Below are 13,269 nucleotides of genomic sequence, written 5' to 3'. Positions count from 1 at the left end.
TGCAAGCGTGACAAAAACAAAAGTGTCAGTTTCCTTTCTAAGTGCCCATTTGTTCTCCTGACATTGACAAGCAACCCCCAATGTGTTGTATATTTTGGAAGTTGAAACTAATCTCTCCAATTTTTCCTCTTTCCCTTTCATCCTCCTTCCTACTCTTCCCTCATCCTTCTTCCTCACTCTCCCTTCCTCCTCCTCCCTCTCTCCAGTAGCTTCCAAGGCCCTGCGGCAGGCAGCAGAGGAGCAGATGAAGGCTGAAGCGGCAGCAGCAGTAGCTGCGGCCCAGCCTCCCGCCCACTCCCTCCAGCACCTCGGACAGTTCCCCCCTCTTATGCCCAACAGCAAGCAGCAGCCGCAGCAGCAGCAGCAGCAAGCCCCCCCAGAGCCCGGCCAGGGCCCTGGGGGCCCCCAAAACCCTGGAAAACCCCCCACCATGTCCTACGCCAGTGCCCTCCGCGCCCCACCCAAACCCAGAGCTCGCCCCGAACAGGTCAAAAAGCACAGCGACCCACTTTCCCTACTCCAAGAGCTCAGCATAGGAAGTTCAAATGGTAGCAACGGATACTATTCCTATTTTAAATGAGTTTCACCCTTGAGAAATAACCCCTAGAAAAATATGAAATAAAAAAAAACGTAAAATATATAAAAAATTGGAAAAAAAGCTAATAATGGCAATACTTTTGTGAAAAAGACAAAAAAAATCAGCTTTTACAAATTGTTTCTATTTGTTTTTGTTTCCCGCTTTTTGTTTTAAACTTTTATTTGTAAAAGTCAAATCTTCTGTTTCACATATCTGACATAAACATTTTTTTTTTTTAAATATGTAAAACTTAAGTATATATAATGGATGCATTACTGGTATATACATACACATGATGTATATATGAATATATACTTATATTATGTACACTTATATATGTATGTAATGCAAAAAAAAGTTTTAAAAAATGAACTAAAATGATTTTAAAAACAGCATTTGGTTGACCACTTGGCTGCCTGTCTGTTTTCCCTTATTGAAGGTTTTTATGTTGAAGGGGGGGGGGGGGTTTTCGTTATTTTTTTTTTCCGTTTTTAAATTGTGTTTGGACTTTCTGTCTTGATTTTCATCATAGTTGTGTTAACAGGGAAAAAGCTAAGTGGTCAACTAATTTCATATAAAGTATATGGAGCATTGTATAGAAGTAGATACATTTTCCTCTAATCTGTACATATAGAGAAAATAAATGACTGAGTTGTATGCAACAGACATGTACCTAAATTCCTGTATCATGTTAGCATTTACATTAGACTTCATTTGGTTTGCTTTTCATCCTCAACCTTAGACATTCTCACCTGAAAATCATCTTCAGTGACAGATTAGTGCAGTAAATGGGATTCTTACATCCATACAAACATGCACATGCAAACACACACCATTCAGAGAAACGATTACTTTATTATACATTTATACAAATGTGTTAGTTGTACGTAAATTCCTTTTTTCACTGGCCCTCTCCTCTTTTTTTTTTTAAAAGAGAAAAATATAGGATAGATAATGATATGCATGCAAAGCCACATCAAAGGGAGGTCTACTCTTGTCTGATTCCAACTTGGACAAACTAGTTTCAGAAAGAACCACGGTATGCTTCCTCTGCCGTTTTTCACCTGAGGCCCAAACAGGGTTGTTCTCCTGTTGGGCGACTGGCTTTCCCTTTAGTCTAGTCGGGTTAACCACGGTCTTCGATGTAGGCGTATTGCGTGATAAAAACGGTATGGAGAAACTTGAGGCCAACTGCATATATTGGTGGATGGGTAACGTGAGTCATAACTAAGGCACGGCTGATGAGGGAGTCTGAAGGTATAGAGAGGCATCACGGCCAAGTTGGAAGTATTTGTTTCATGTTGAGTGAGATGATGGGTCTACGTCAATGGTCTCCTTGTTTTTCTTTGACCCACTTCAGAGCTTTAAAGGTCATTTTTTAGAAAGTCTTGAGAAAGATCTTGTCATACAATTTCCCAACATTCCCTGGTAATTTCTGAAATCCCGTTTGGAGATTTTCTGGAATCAGCGAGGGGAGTAAGCAACTAGGGAATCGTCCCGACTTGGAATTCTTCAACCGGGATTTCTGAAAAACCTGGGAATTTTGGGAACTTTGCAACCGTAGACTATTTTTGTGCTTTTATGTAGGACTTCGGCCCGAAATAAAACCGTCTGGTTTAGACCCGCGCCATCAGTTACTTTTTGGTTCTGTCTTATCTGATTTGTACTGCAATACCACAGTCTTTTTCACCGATATTCCATGTACTCTGTGTCATCAGTGGACATCACTTTTAGCTACCAGCCTCTTGCTCTGATTAGATCGTTGCTTAGATGACTGTTTGCCCTGGAAATTTAGACAGGAAAAAATATTCCGTTTTTTTTTATTTTGACGACTCAAAATGTTTCAATTTTTAACAAATAAATGCAATCGGTGTGGGTTATTTTAACCACAAAAGAGAGATTGTTCACTGTTTTGTAGGTCTTTTCTGACATGCATTCCAATCAGTGAGGTATTTTGTTTTCAGGGTGACGCGTGTCTCTTGGGAGTGAAATCTATTTGCAATTTTTGTCAAATAATTTGCAAACAACCATCAAGCTGTCCAATCTTTATACATTTGTATTGGTGTGCACGCTCAAAAAAGAAATTGCCAGTCGACAATTATTGACGATTGTTATCAAATGCAAATTTGTGACTGATTTTTATTCCTTTTGTGTAATAGCCATATTTGTCACATTTACTGGAAACAGTTTTCTCTCTTCATGATTCATTTGTGTTGCAGCCTTTTTCTCCCCCATCAAATATATATTTTTAATTGGTTAATGGTTTGTTTCAGTATATTGTAATAAAAGACCCTTGGATTCTAACTGGTACATTTATGTAACTATTTTGTCATTCTTTTTAATGTATGAGCCCGTCAATCAGAAGTATCAGGAAGCAAATCTAGTCGGAATTAAAAACATCTCTTAAACAGTTGAAATGATCATTCAAAACATTTACGGGGACTTAAGTTTATTTCAATATTTGGTCATTAGCTTTCCAAGGTCCAGATTCAAGAGGTTGTGAATTTTAGGTTCATCACTACAAAAAACATACTTGTAAATATGCGTTTTCTAGGTATTTACAAACGAGGTTTAGGGAGCGCCTCAATTTTGTAGAAGCTGTTTAAAAGAGGAGGTATGCCCTTTTTAATTATGCAAATTCAAAGACATGGACCGTGTTGGCAGTCACAGCATCTTATAGTAATAACTTTTTAAATTCATTTTTATAAGATGGTGTCTGGCTGCTTTTACAAAGTTTTTCTGTTGCAGGCATATACAACATGTTATTGTAGAATACTTCATTTTAAAATCATTGTTGCAGGAATTATTTGTCCTTGTTTCAGTTTCTTTGCTAAATCCATTTAAAAAAAAAAAAAATCGATTTTAATTTCAGCGGTGCTTTGTGGTTCAACAATGATTTTTCACGTAAGACTTCATTCATTCTGTGCATGCCAAGATGACATGGCTTGTTTATATCCCCGGTTTTATCAAATAGTTTGATTTGTGCAACAACAATTACAATGTGTTTGTTCTCTCCCTACACAGTAACATTTTGGTATATTGTTTGATGTGTACAATGACTTGTGACATACAAAAAAAAAGTATGATATTTTACTAACGTCAATGAATTATGTAATGCTCATGTAAGAGTTGTTTTCTCTCAATTATTTTGCTGGGCGAAAGTTGCTCCCAGACATACGGGAGAGGGGGGGGGCACATATTATGAGCTTTGAAAATCTTTGCAAAGAAGTGGATATTACATTTGAATTAGTTCTCCACAAATTAGTTGTTGGTTAACCTCTAAATTGTGCAATATTTATTCTTCTCAATTTATGCAGTGTCTGATCTGGATTTGTGTGAAATCCAAACCATAAGAGATTGAGCCATTCTGTGTTTGTTCTTAGTAATCTTGTCCAAGAGTAAGTAATAGATCTGTGCTTGTTTCCATACCGTGCCTTTTCAGGCCTTCATTTATTGCTCAAACTCAAAATCTAAATTTTGTGCCGTTGTCATGACTCGTGACCTGACTGACTTTGCATCGAGACAGAAGCTTTTAATGTGTTTGTCGTCAACAGAGTTTGAATGTCAGTTAGCCTCCACCCAGTCACACATCATCGTGTGTAAGTGGCTTCCGAAAGCCTTCATAAAACACCTAAAACAACCCTAACTTGAACAGACGGTTTTGTCTTGGGAGCAGCCTTTAGCCCAGCCAGTAGAGAGCACTGTGTTTCAGCCTTTGTAAAACCACATCTCCTGTTGTCATCCATTTTGTCTCCTCTGTTTCTTCCCCTCCCACAGTAAATCAATGGCACACCTGTTAACTGTAACCCCCCCACTTGACCCACAGGAGTGGGCTACATAATGATGAATATTTCCCTTTCACTCGTTTCAATTCAATTGGTGGTGGTCGTGATAAAGGATTTAGACTTTGTTTCAAAGGTTTTATTTTGTTTTTTGTTTTTCAAAATTTGTTTCTCTATTAAAGTGTTTTTATTGACTCAGTTACTCCTTGTTTTTATTGCAGAGACGTACTTCAATTGTTGGATTGGATGAGGTAGAGTTTTATTGCTCTGAGTGATTTCCCTGTGTGGAAAGGAAGTGCACACCATGTGTCTCAATGTCCCAAAGGGGACCGAAGGGTTACGCAATTGACTTTACTCTCATTAAATCGCTGGGTGTCTTGTTTGCCATTGAAGTTGTGACTTGTCATTATCTCACTCAGAAGTAATGTGGCCCCTGAGGAACCCTTAACCCCAACACACTGTATCCGTCTTGGGATCGGTTTATCCTTAGCCGTCTCAACCGTTCTCTCCACAGGTGCATAGGCCCCCGACCCAGAACTGCTGCTAGTGGTGTACAGTACCCCAACAGTTTGCACTCAAGGCCAATAGACTTGCATCTTTAACATTTGTCACCTTTGTTTACAATCAACCAAGGCAGCTCTGAAGTCATTTTCTCTCTCTGTTTTTGATCCATTCTCCATGTGGTTACTTCCTCTCGTCCCTCTTCTCTGCCACCAGACTAACTCTGGCTGTGAGTTTGGAATCTAAATGAACCCATCAAGGGAGTGGAGACTGAAAAGATCCGGATCAAAAGCCTCGACTCTTTCTGATGTGGCGAAGGACAGGGAGGGTGCTCTTGCTCCTCTTTCATCACCCCCTACACACAGTGAGGATACGCTTCCAAAGATTCCTCCTTCCTTTCATCACCCCCTACACACAGTGAGGATACGCTTCTAAAGATTCCTCCTTTCATCACCCCCTACACACAGTGAGGATACGCTTCTAAAGATTCCTCCTTCCTTTCATCACCCCCTACACACAGTGAGGAAACGCTTCTAAAGATTCCTCCTTTCATCACCCCCCTACACACAGTGAGGATACGCTTTTAAAGATTCCTCATTTCATCACCCCCCTACACACAGTGAGGATACGCTTCCAAAGACTCCTCCTTCCCTTCATCACCCCCCCCCCCAAGAACATGGCCTCGCTCTACCGCCACTCACTGTCCGAGCCCTGAGTTTTCTGGATATTCCCCTCTATTGGCCATAATTCAAGGCTTTATTCTCAAAACAGGTTTGTGTTCATTGGGCCACGCAAAGGAAACATTTAGCTACGGAAAACAAAATGAGCATTTCTTATTGGGCAAGTTCAGCCCATTTCTTACGTTTTGTACCTAAATGAACACGACCCAGGGGTCTTGTATACAGGAGAGAAGGACGGAAGAGATACAGGAAACTGGCTTTCGTCCAAGCTAGATATCAGTGAATTTATTGTATTTAGAAATGCATGGTTATCATAACATGTACGCACAACTGAAGACAACCACTGTGCTGTAATTCATCATTCCATACCAAAAGCTAGTTCTAACAGACAAGGACAGATAAGATGGCGAAGCAATTTTTTGTTCTGCTACAGTCACAAAGTCTTATGTAGTGTTTAGTAACCATAGTGCCAAGTACCTTTATCAACTGCCCTCATCTATTCAATCAAATATCAAATGGGGAAAGCAATGGCATTAGAACTTGCAAGCTTGTTTTGAGACATTAGCAATGTACATTTCTGTATCAAAAAGAATCCTAGTTTAACACTTCCACTGAGTAAATACAAAAGCAGTATCATCCATAACAAAAAGAATGTACCCACTGGGTTTTTACAATACACCTATTTCCTGTCTGTCCATAGAAGCCAAAGACGATTGGTAACATGGGAGAGAAGTCCAGTTTAGTTTGGCTGAAAAGACTGGACATTTGGGAGATATTTCTATTAAAGCTATTTACTGGATCTAAAATGGTACATATTAAGGCTCTCGAGTTTTGTTGAGCTGAATGCCCCTGAAAGTGTTGGCTACTGAGTACCCTCCAAGTTTGATGTTAAATGCATCAGATGCTAACTAAAATCAGAACTAGAAGAAATTGATACCTTCATCAACAACAACAAAAATAGAGTACTTGGTTCGCCTAAATTGAATGGGATCAAATAGTCCAAGAAATTAGGCTGCAATGTGTTCAGCTCTTAAAAAGCAGTTTTTTTTGTGTTTGGTGTGCACCTGCTAGAACTGAATCTTTTCCAACCCAAGCATTCAGTGGACGGTTGGTGTTTAGCATTCTGCCTGGTATGCACACTAAACTCACTAGACAACATTATTTGCCTCTCCAATTTGCTGCGACAGCCATGTATTATTCTTATAAAAGTCCTTTTGAATACTGAAAATACTTTTTTTTTTCCCACTATAAATCTAACATGACCTAAATTCTATAATTAAAATAGATCATTTTAATATCACTTCTTTACATCACAATTAGTGGTATGTATGCTGTGAATTTTAAAGGAGTTGCAATATTAAATGCTTAATTATGAAGTAATAATTTGGCATCTGATTAACAATTTCCTGGTTTATCTTAATCTGCCTGAATACATTTGACATAAATTCATTGCAAGTGCTTGATGCACTGAAAATAACAGAACCATCCCAGTTATAAATTGATTGACATATGTACAGAATTATCATAAAAAACACACATTGTGAAAAAGGTGGATTCATAGGTCAAATGTCAATCCATTACTATTTATACCATTAAATAACATGTCAAAATGTATCATTAACCAGGTTTCCATCCAACCATTTCATGCTGATTAATTACCGGACACTTGGAAAAAAAGTAACGACTGGGCTGATGGAAACAGGAAATGCCGGTGCAGTTTTATAAAACAGACCATTTGCATCAATCGACATGGTGGGATGTTTTATGTGTCTGTAAAATTAATAATGCGAGAAATGGCAGTGGAAATGCCTTTTATCTGCAAATATTTAATAACCATCACATCGGCATAAACTTGGAGTCACACGATGACACTATGTAGTGTGATCCTCCACTATGACTCGGGAAAGCATGCAGGACTCGACTGCTCCCAAGCGCTGTGTGAAATAATCCTCTGGTTCCACTATATCACAACACAAAGTTTATCTTGATCGTGATCTTATTGCTTTTAAAACAAAGTGTCACTCTCTTCCTCGTCTCATCCCTCTGTCTATTACTCCACTTCGTGTTCAGCGTCCATGCAGGACTCCCAGGGGTTTTGGGGCATGCGGGGCATGGAGAGCAGGAGGAGGCCGAGGCCACTGAGGAAGAGGAGGCAGAAGCCGGCGCAGGCACAGGCGAAGGACCAGGCGTAGGAGTAGTCTATCCAGATGGTTTCCTCGCTCTCGATCATCCGCTTTACCGACTGACGCATCACCTCCACTGAGATGATGGCGCACAGACCTGCGATTGGGCATAGAGGGAGAGAGGAGGATGGGTTAACGGGCATGACCTCCAATCACAGGTAAGCAGTTGAATCAGATATTATTTGTTTTTCATTTGCTATACTATATTTTGATTTTAGTACTGCATCTGTTCCCTTAACACACTGATAACAGTACAACCAAAAGATTACAGAGGTAATGTGTTATCTGCGTGTCTGGTCTCACCTGCGAAAGCGAAGAACATTCCGGCAGGTTTGAGGATGTAGTCATTTCCCTTCTTGAAGGAGCACAGGAGACACAAGGTGCCCAGGATCATAAAGGCCAGGCTGAAGATGGCGATGGCCGCTGCCGAGATATTGTACTCTGAAAAGAGAGCAAATAGAGGTCACTTGAAGATGACCCCTGACCTATGAAAATATAGTATGCCATTTAGCAGACGCTTTTATCCAAAGCGACTTACAGTCATGCATGCATATGGGTGGTCCTGGGAATAAAGCCCACTACCTTGGCGTTACATGTGCCATGCTCTACCAACCGAGTTAGAATGTATGTAAACACACAACACAGGAGGAGGTTAAAGTTTCCTCTTACCACTGATACAGGGTCAGACATTTTGCCATCCAGGTAGGATTGAGGGAAGGGTAGTCTGATCCTAGATCTGTGGTTAAGCGCAACTTCTATCTTAAGCAATTGTACATACTGTAAACTTGTAGAGTGCTACTTTCCTCCTATAACACTAAAAATACCTCTCTAAAATGGATCTGCATAAATTAACTTTAGCTTTTCAATACTCAAATTGTTTTGATTTTTCTACGTTACAGTACACGAAAAGGTAAGAAAGAGTCATTGTGGTGGGTTGTCTTTGTATGTGTATATAAAATCAGCCATAAGCCGATAGGAGGCTTACCAAGAAAAATTGTTTTATTCCAGAGCAGCATGAGTCCTTATGTCTCCAGCTGAATTATATCAATTATTTTTCATGACAGTGCAGCACTGGCGTAACTGGATGTGCAAACACTCATGTGGATTTTTTCCATTTGTCTTTAGTTTATGACTGAGAAAATAGTTGAAGGGACCTAACTGAATTGTTACGCGTGCAGATTAATTTAGTTTGTCACCTCATTGTACAGTACATGAGGTACAGTCACAGAATGGACAATTAAATATATCTTTTTTTTTTAATGAACAGGAGTGTGAAGCATGATAAGGAAGACGGAATTTCACTTGGTTGGTGGAATCTGCCATCAGTCAAACTAACAAGCTACCTAAATCAATCAAACAAACTAACGGAATGAAATAACGAGGTTACATTTGAAATGACATTGAGCTCGAAGTCCAAAATTGTTGTGTGAAATGAGAGACATGTTACACAGTGAAAAAGTTCCTCTGGCAGTAAGGCAGCCATCTTTATTCAACCAAAAGGAGAGAACTAAGCTTGGCATTACTGTACGTTGTTCCAAGCTATTCCAAGCTGCTTAACCAGCCATTCCGGTTATGTCGGTGTTGTAATGTGGATGGAGGAGCTAGGCTTTGATCTTCCGCCTGCGCTCTTAGAATCGGTGCCCAGGGGAGAGCCTCTCCTCGGGGGCTCCCCTTCATCTCATTCTGGGGGAGGATGGGCCAATGCTGGCTCTCACCCCTTGAGTAGTCCTGGAATCATGCTATATCCTGCATGGCGTGCTAGCGCTCTTCCCCTTGCAACCCCAGAGAGAGGGGTGAGCGGTTTCAGTCTAGGCTGGATCAGTGGTTTAATGTCTCAGGTATGGGCTGAAAGATCTCTTTTGCGCTCTATTTGGTGCTTTAGTGATTTATTATCCAAGTGGCATTTTCAGTTTAGCTCTGTTTACGCTGCTTGGCTGGAACTGCCTGTAGCTAGTCGTACTGACAGCGCTGGATCTGCCTGTGGCTAGTCGTACTGACAGCGCTGGATCTGCCTGTGGCTAGTCGTACTGACAGCGCTGGATCTGCCTGTGGCTAGTCGTACTGACAGCGCTGGATCTGCCTGTGGCTAGTCGTACTGACAGCGCTGGATCTGCCTGTGGCTAGTCGTACTGACAGCGCTGGATCGGAGCTCTATGGCCATGCTCCATATAAATGGTAACCATTGGTTTATTGAGGAGTGAAGAATCCCAATGGGCATTTGGAATGGGTCAGTGCCACATTTCAAAGTAAGGGCTATTTCTATTTCTGGGGCTAGCCATTAGCAATTTCATGAGGTGTGTGTGTGTGTAAATATATTATGAGGTTACACAAACTTACACAAAATAAGCTTTAGACCACACTATTTACCAAACTCTAGACCACCTTTACTCCACACAGAGAGACGCGTACAAAGCTCTCCCTCACCCTCCATTTGGCAAGTCTGACCATAATTATATCCTCCTGATTCCTGCTTACAAGCAAAAACTAAAGCAGGAAGCACCAGTGAAGCAGATGCTAAGCTACAGGACTGTTTTGTTAGCACAGACTGGAATATGTTGCGGGATTCTTCCGATGGCATTGAGGAGTACACCACATCAGTCACTGGCTTCATCAATAACTGCATCAAGGACGTCTTCCCCACAGTGACTGTACGTACATACCCCAACCAGAGGCCATGGATTACAGGCAACATCCGCACTGAGCTAAAGGTTAGAGCTGCCCCTTTCAAGGAGCTGGACTTTAAATCGGAAGCTTATAAGAAATTCCGCTCTGCTCTCCACCGAACCATCAAACAGGCAAAGCGTCAATACAGGACTAAGATTTAATCACACTACACCGGCTCTGATGCTCGTCGGATGTGGCAGAGCTTGTAAACTATTGCAGACTACAAAGGGAAGCACAGCCACAAGCTTCCCAGTGACACGAGCCTATCAGATGAGCAAAATTACTTCTATGCTCGCTTCGAGGCAAATAACACTGAAACATGCATGATAGCATCAGCTGTTCCGGACGATTGTGTGATCACTCTCTCCGTAGCCGATGTGAGTAAGACCTTTAAACAGGTCAACATTCACAAGGTCGCAGGGCCAGATGGATTACCAGGATGTGTACTCTGAGCATGAGTCTGTAATACCAACATGTTTCAAGCAGTCCACCATAGTCCCTGTGCCCAAGAACACTAATGTAACCTGTCTAAATGACTACTAACCCGTAGCACTCTCATCTGTAGCCATGAAGTGCTTTGAAAGGCTGGTCATGGCTCACATCAACACCATTATCCCAGAAACCCTAGACCTACTCCAATTTGCATACCGCCCCAACAGATCCACAGACGATGCAATCTCTATTGCACTCCACACTGCCCTTTCCCACCTGGACAAAAGGAAAACCTATGTGAGAATGCTATTCATTGACTACAGCTCAGCGTTCAACACCATAGTGCCCTCAAAGCTCATCACTAAGCTAAGGACCCTGACACTAAACACCTCCTTCTGCAACTGGATCCTGGACTTCCTGACGGGCCGCCCCCAGGTGGTACGGGTAGGCAACAACACATCTGCCACGCTGATCCTCAACACGGGGGCCCGTTGGGTGTGTGCTCAGTCCCCTCCTGTACTCCCTGCTCACTCATGACTGCATGGCCAGGCACAACATCATTAAGTTTGCCGATGACACAACAGTGGTAGGCCTGATCACCGACAACGATGAGACAGCCTATAGGGAGGAGTTCAGAGACCTGGCCGTGTGGTGCCAGGACAACAACCTCTCCCTCAAAATGATCAAGACAAAGAAGATGACTGTGGACTACAGGAAAAGGAGGACCGAGCACGCCCCCATTCTCATCGACAGGGCTGTAGTGGAGCAGGTTGAGCGCTTCAAGTTCCTTGGTGTCCACATCACCAATAAACTATCATGGTCCAAACACACCAAGATAGTCGTGATGAGGGCACGAAAAGGCCTATTTCGCCTCAGGAGACTGAAAAGATTTGGCATGGGTCCTGAGATCCTCAAAAAGTTCTACAGCTGCAGCATCGAGAGCATGGTTGCGTCACTGCCTGATATGGCAACTGCTCAGCCTCCGACCGCAAGACACTACAGAGGGTAGTGCGTACGGCCCAGTACATCACTGGGGCCAAGCTTCCTGCCATCCAGGACCTCTATACCAGACAGTGTCAGAGGAAGGTCCTAAAAATTGTCAAAGACTCCAGCCACCCTAGTCATAGACCGTTCTATGTGCTACCGCACAGCAAGCGGTACCGGAGCGCCAAGTCTTGATCCAAAAGGCTTCTTAACATCTTCTAACCCCAAGCCATAAGACTCCTGAACAGCTAATCAAATGGCTACCCAGACTATTTGCATGTGACAAATACAATTTTATTTTAAATATTAGTGACATAGCTTTTATTGCAGGACTTTGACAAATTACCTCAACTGTCAACCTTTTGTGTGTTTTAAATATTAATATTGGAATGTACAGTCTTACCCCACCCATATCATGGGTGTACACTCTATAGGCATCAGCTTACTCAGTGACACCCATAGATTACAATTCCATAGAGTTTACACACATATTAGCGTCTTAGCTATTATTGCAGGACTTTACAGTCCATTAGGAATGTTCAATACGCACAATAGATTGACTGGGGAGGTGATTTCTCACAGTCAAAGTCCTGCAATAAGAGAGCCCACAGCTCATCCAGCAGTACACTGCATCCTTCTCCCTCTGAAATGCTGCACCTCTCTCCCGACCTGCTGCAGCCACACTCTGCCTGTTGCTTTAAACAGATGTGTGATTCAACAAACACCATGTTGTTAGTTCTCAAACCATGCTTATTGTGGGACTTTAAAGAGCGACTTCCTTTAAAAAGCAACAAATCCCTTTGAAAACGGCATACGTGGTATCAGTATGAGCCAGAAACAGTTATTTTAAAGTCAAAATGTACTGCAAAGTGTAAATATGATCATTTTTGTGATGAAGTCAGTCTGGTCTAAAACGGAGTTTGGAACATCCATGCATCACACCAGGTAAAGGAAAGTTGGGTTTTGATTTGCCGATGTCCAGTTGCCCACTAACATGGAGTGAACCGCTTCGGTGATTGCTCTCTATCCAATAGCATAGACAGTGAGACAGACCTGCCCAGCAGCTCCGACTTTGTTTACAAAAGACATCAAGTCGTGCATTTTTTTACTCGAGAAATACTGCCCCAAACACCTTACAGGCTGACTACACTGCTCGCATCGCATGCGTGAGCGTCGCTCGCTAACGAGCGTCTGCGTTGCCAAGGGCTAAAATAGAAGTCAGTTCTATTTCTGACGCAGATCGCGCTGCAAGTCCTGCCTCTCCCATCTCCTCGTTGGTTTATAGAAGCAGGTACCCACGTGCCATCTCCTCATTGGTTATACCCACGTGGGTGACTGAAAGACGAACACGGTCAGTGGCAGTAATGCACGTAATTTATGAAAGTTGCCAATCGCAATATAAAGTCAAGAGAAGAAAAAGCCTGGAAGGAGGAGAGATGACTATAAACGATACGGTTGACAGTTTT

General features: G+C 42.0%; 2 protein-coding genes across 5 annotated transcripts in view; one reads left to right on the top strand and one right to left on the bottom strand.

Annotated features, from left to right (window-relative positions):
• Window positions 1-4,558, top strand: part of LOC110485986 (ATP-dependent RNA helicase with zinc finger domain) — a 56,792-nt gene extending 52,234 nt beyond the window's left edge. For 2 of the 3 annotated variants that reach the window (XM_021557259.3, XM_090196026.1), the window contains exon 31: window positions 207-4,558. In XM_021557259.3, coding sequence (XP_021412934.3) covers window positions 207-580 — 374 coding nt within the window. In that variant the 3' untranslated portion in view covers window positions 581-4,558. The remainder of the gene's footprint in view (window positions 1-206) is intronic. The other variant, XM_090196027.1, reaches the window with a different exon arrangement.
• A 1,240-nt stretch (window positions 4,559-5,798) lies between these two features.
• Window positions 5,799-13,269, bottom strand: part of LOC110485985 (voltage-dependent calcium channel gamma-1 subunit) — a 38,929-nt gene continuing 31,458 nt past the window's right edge. For both annotated transcript variants that reach the window (XM_021557255.3, XM_036940645.2), the window contains 2 exons: window positions 8,027-8,164; window positions 5,799-7,820 (listed from right to left, as the gene is read on the bottom strand). In XM_021557255.3, coding sequence (XP_021412930.1) covers window positions 7,591-7,820; window positions 8,027-8,164 — 368 coding nt within the window. In that variant the 3' untranslated portion in view covers window positions 5,799-7,590. The remainder of the gene's footprint in view (window positions 7,821-8,026; window positions 8,165-13,269) is intronic.

This window comes from Oncorhynchus mykiss, chromosome 13 (genome assembly GCF_057628025.1).
Source record: "Oncorhynchus mykiss isolate SJ-2025 chromosome 13, ASM5762802v1, whole genome shotgun sequence".
Lineage (NCBI taxonomy): Eukaryota > Metazoa > Chordata > Actinopteri > Salmoniformes > Salmonidae > Oncorhynchus > Oncorhynchus mykiss.
Note: the sequence above shows the minus strand (reverse complement) of the source record. Positions and strands in the feature narration are given on the sequence as shown.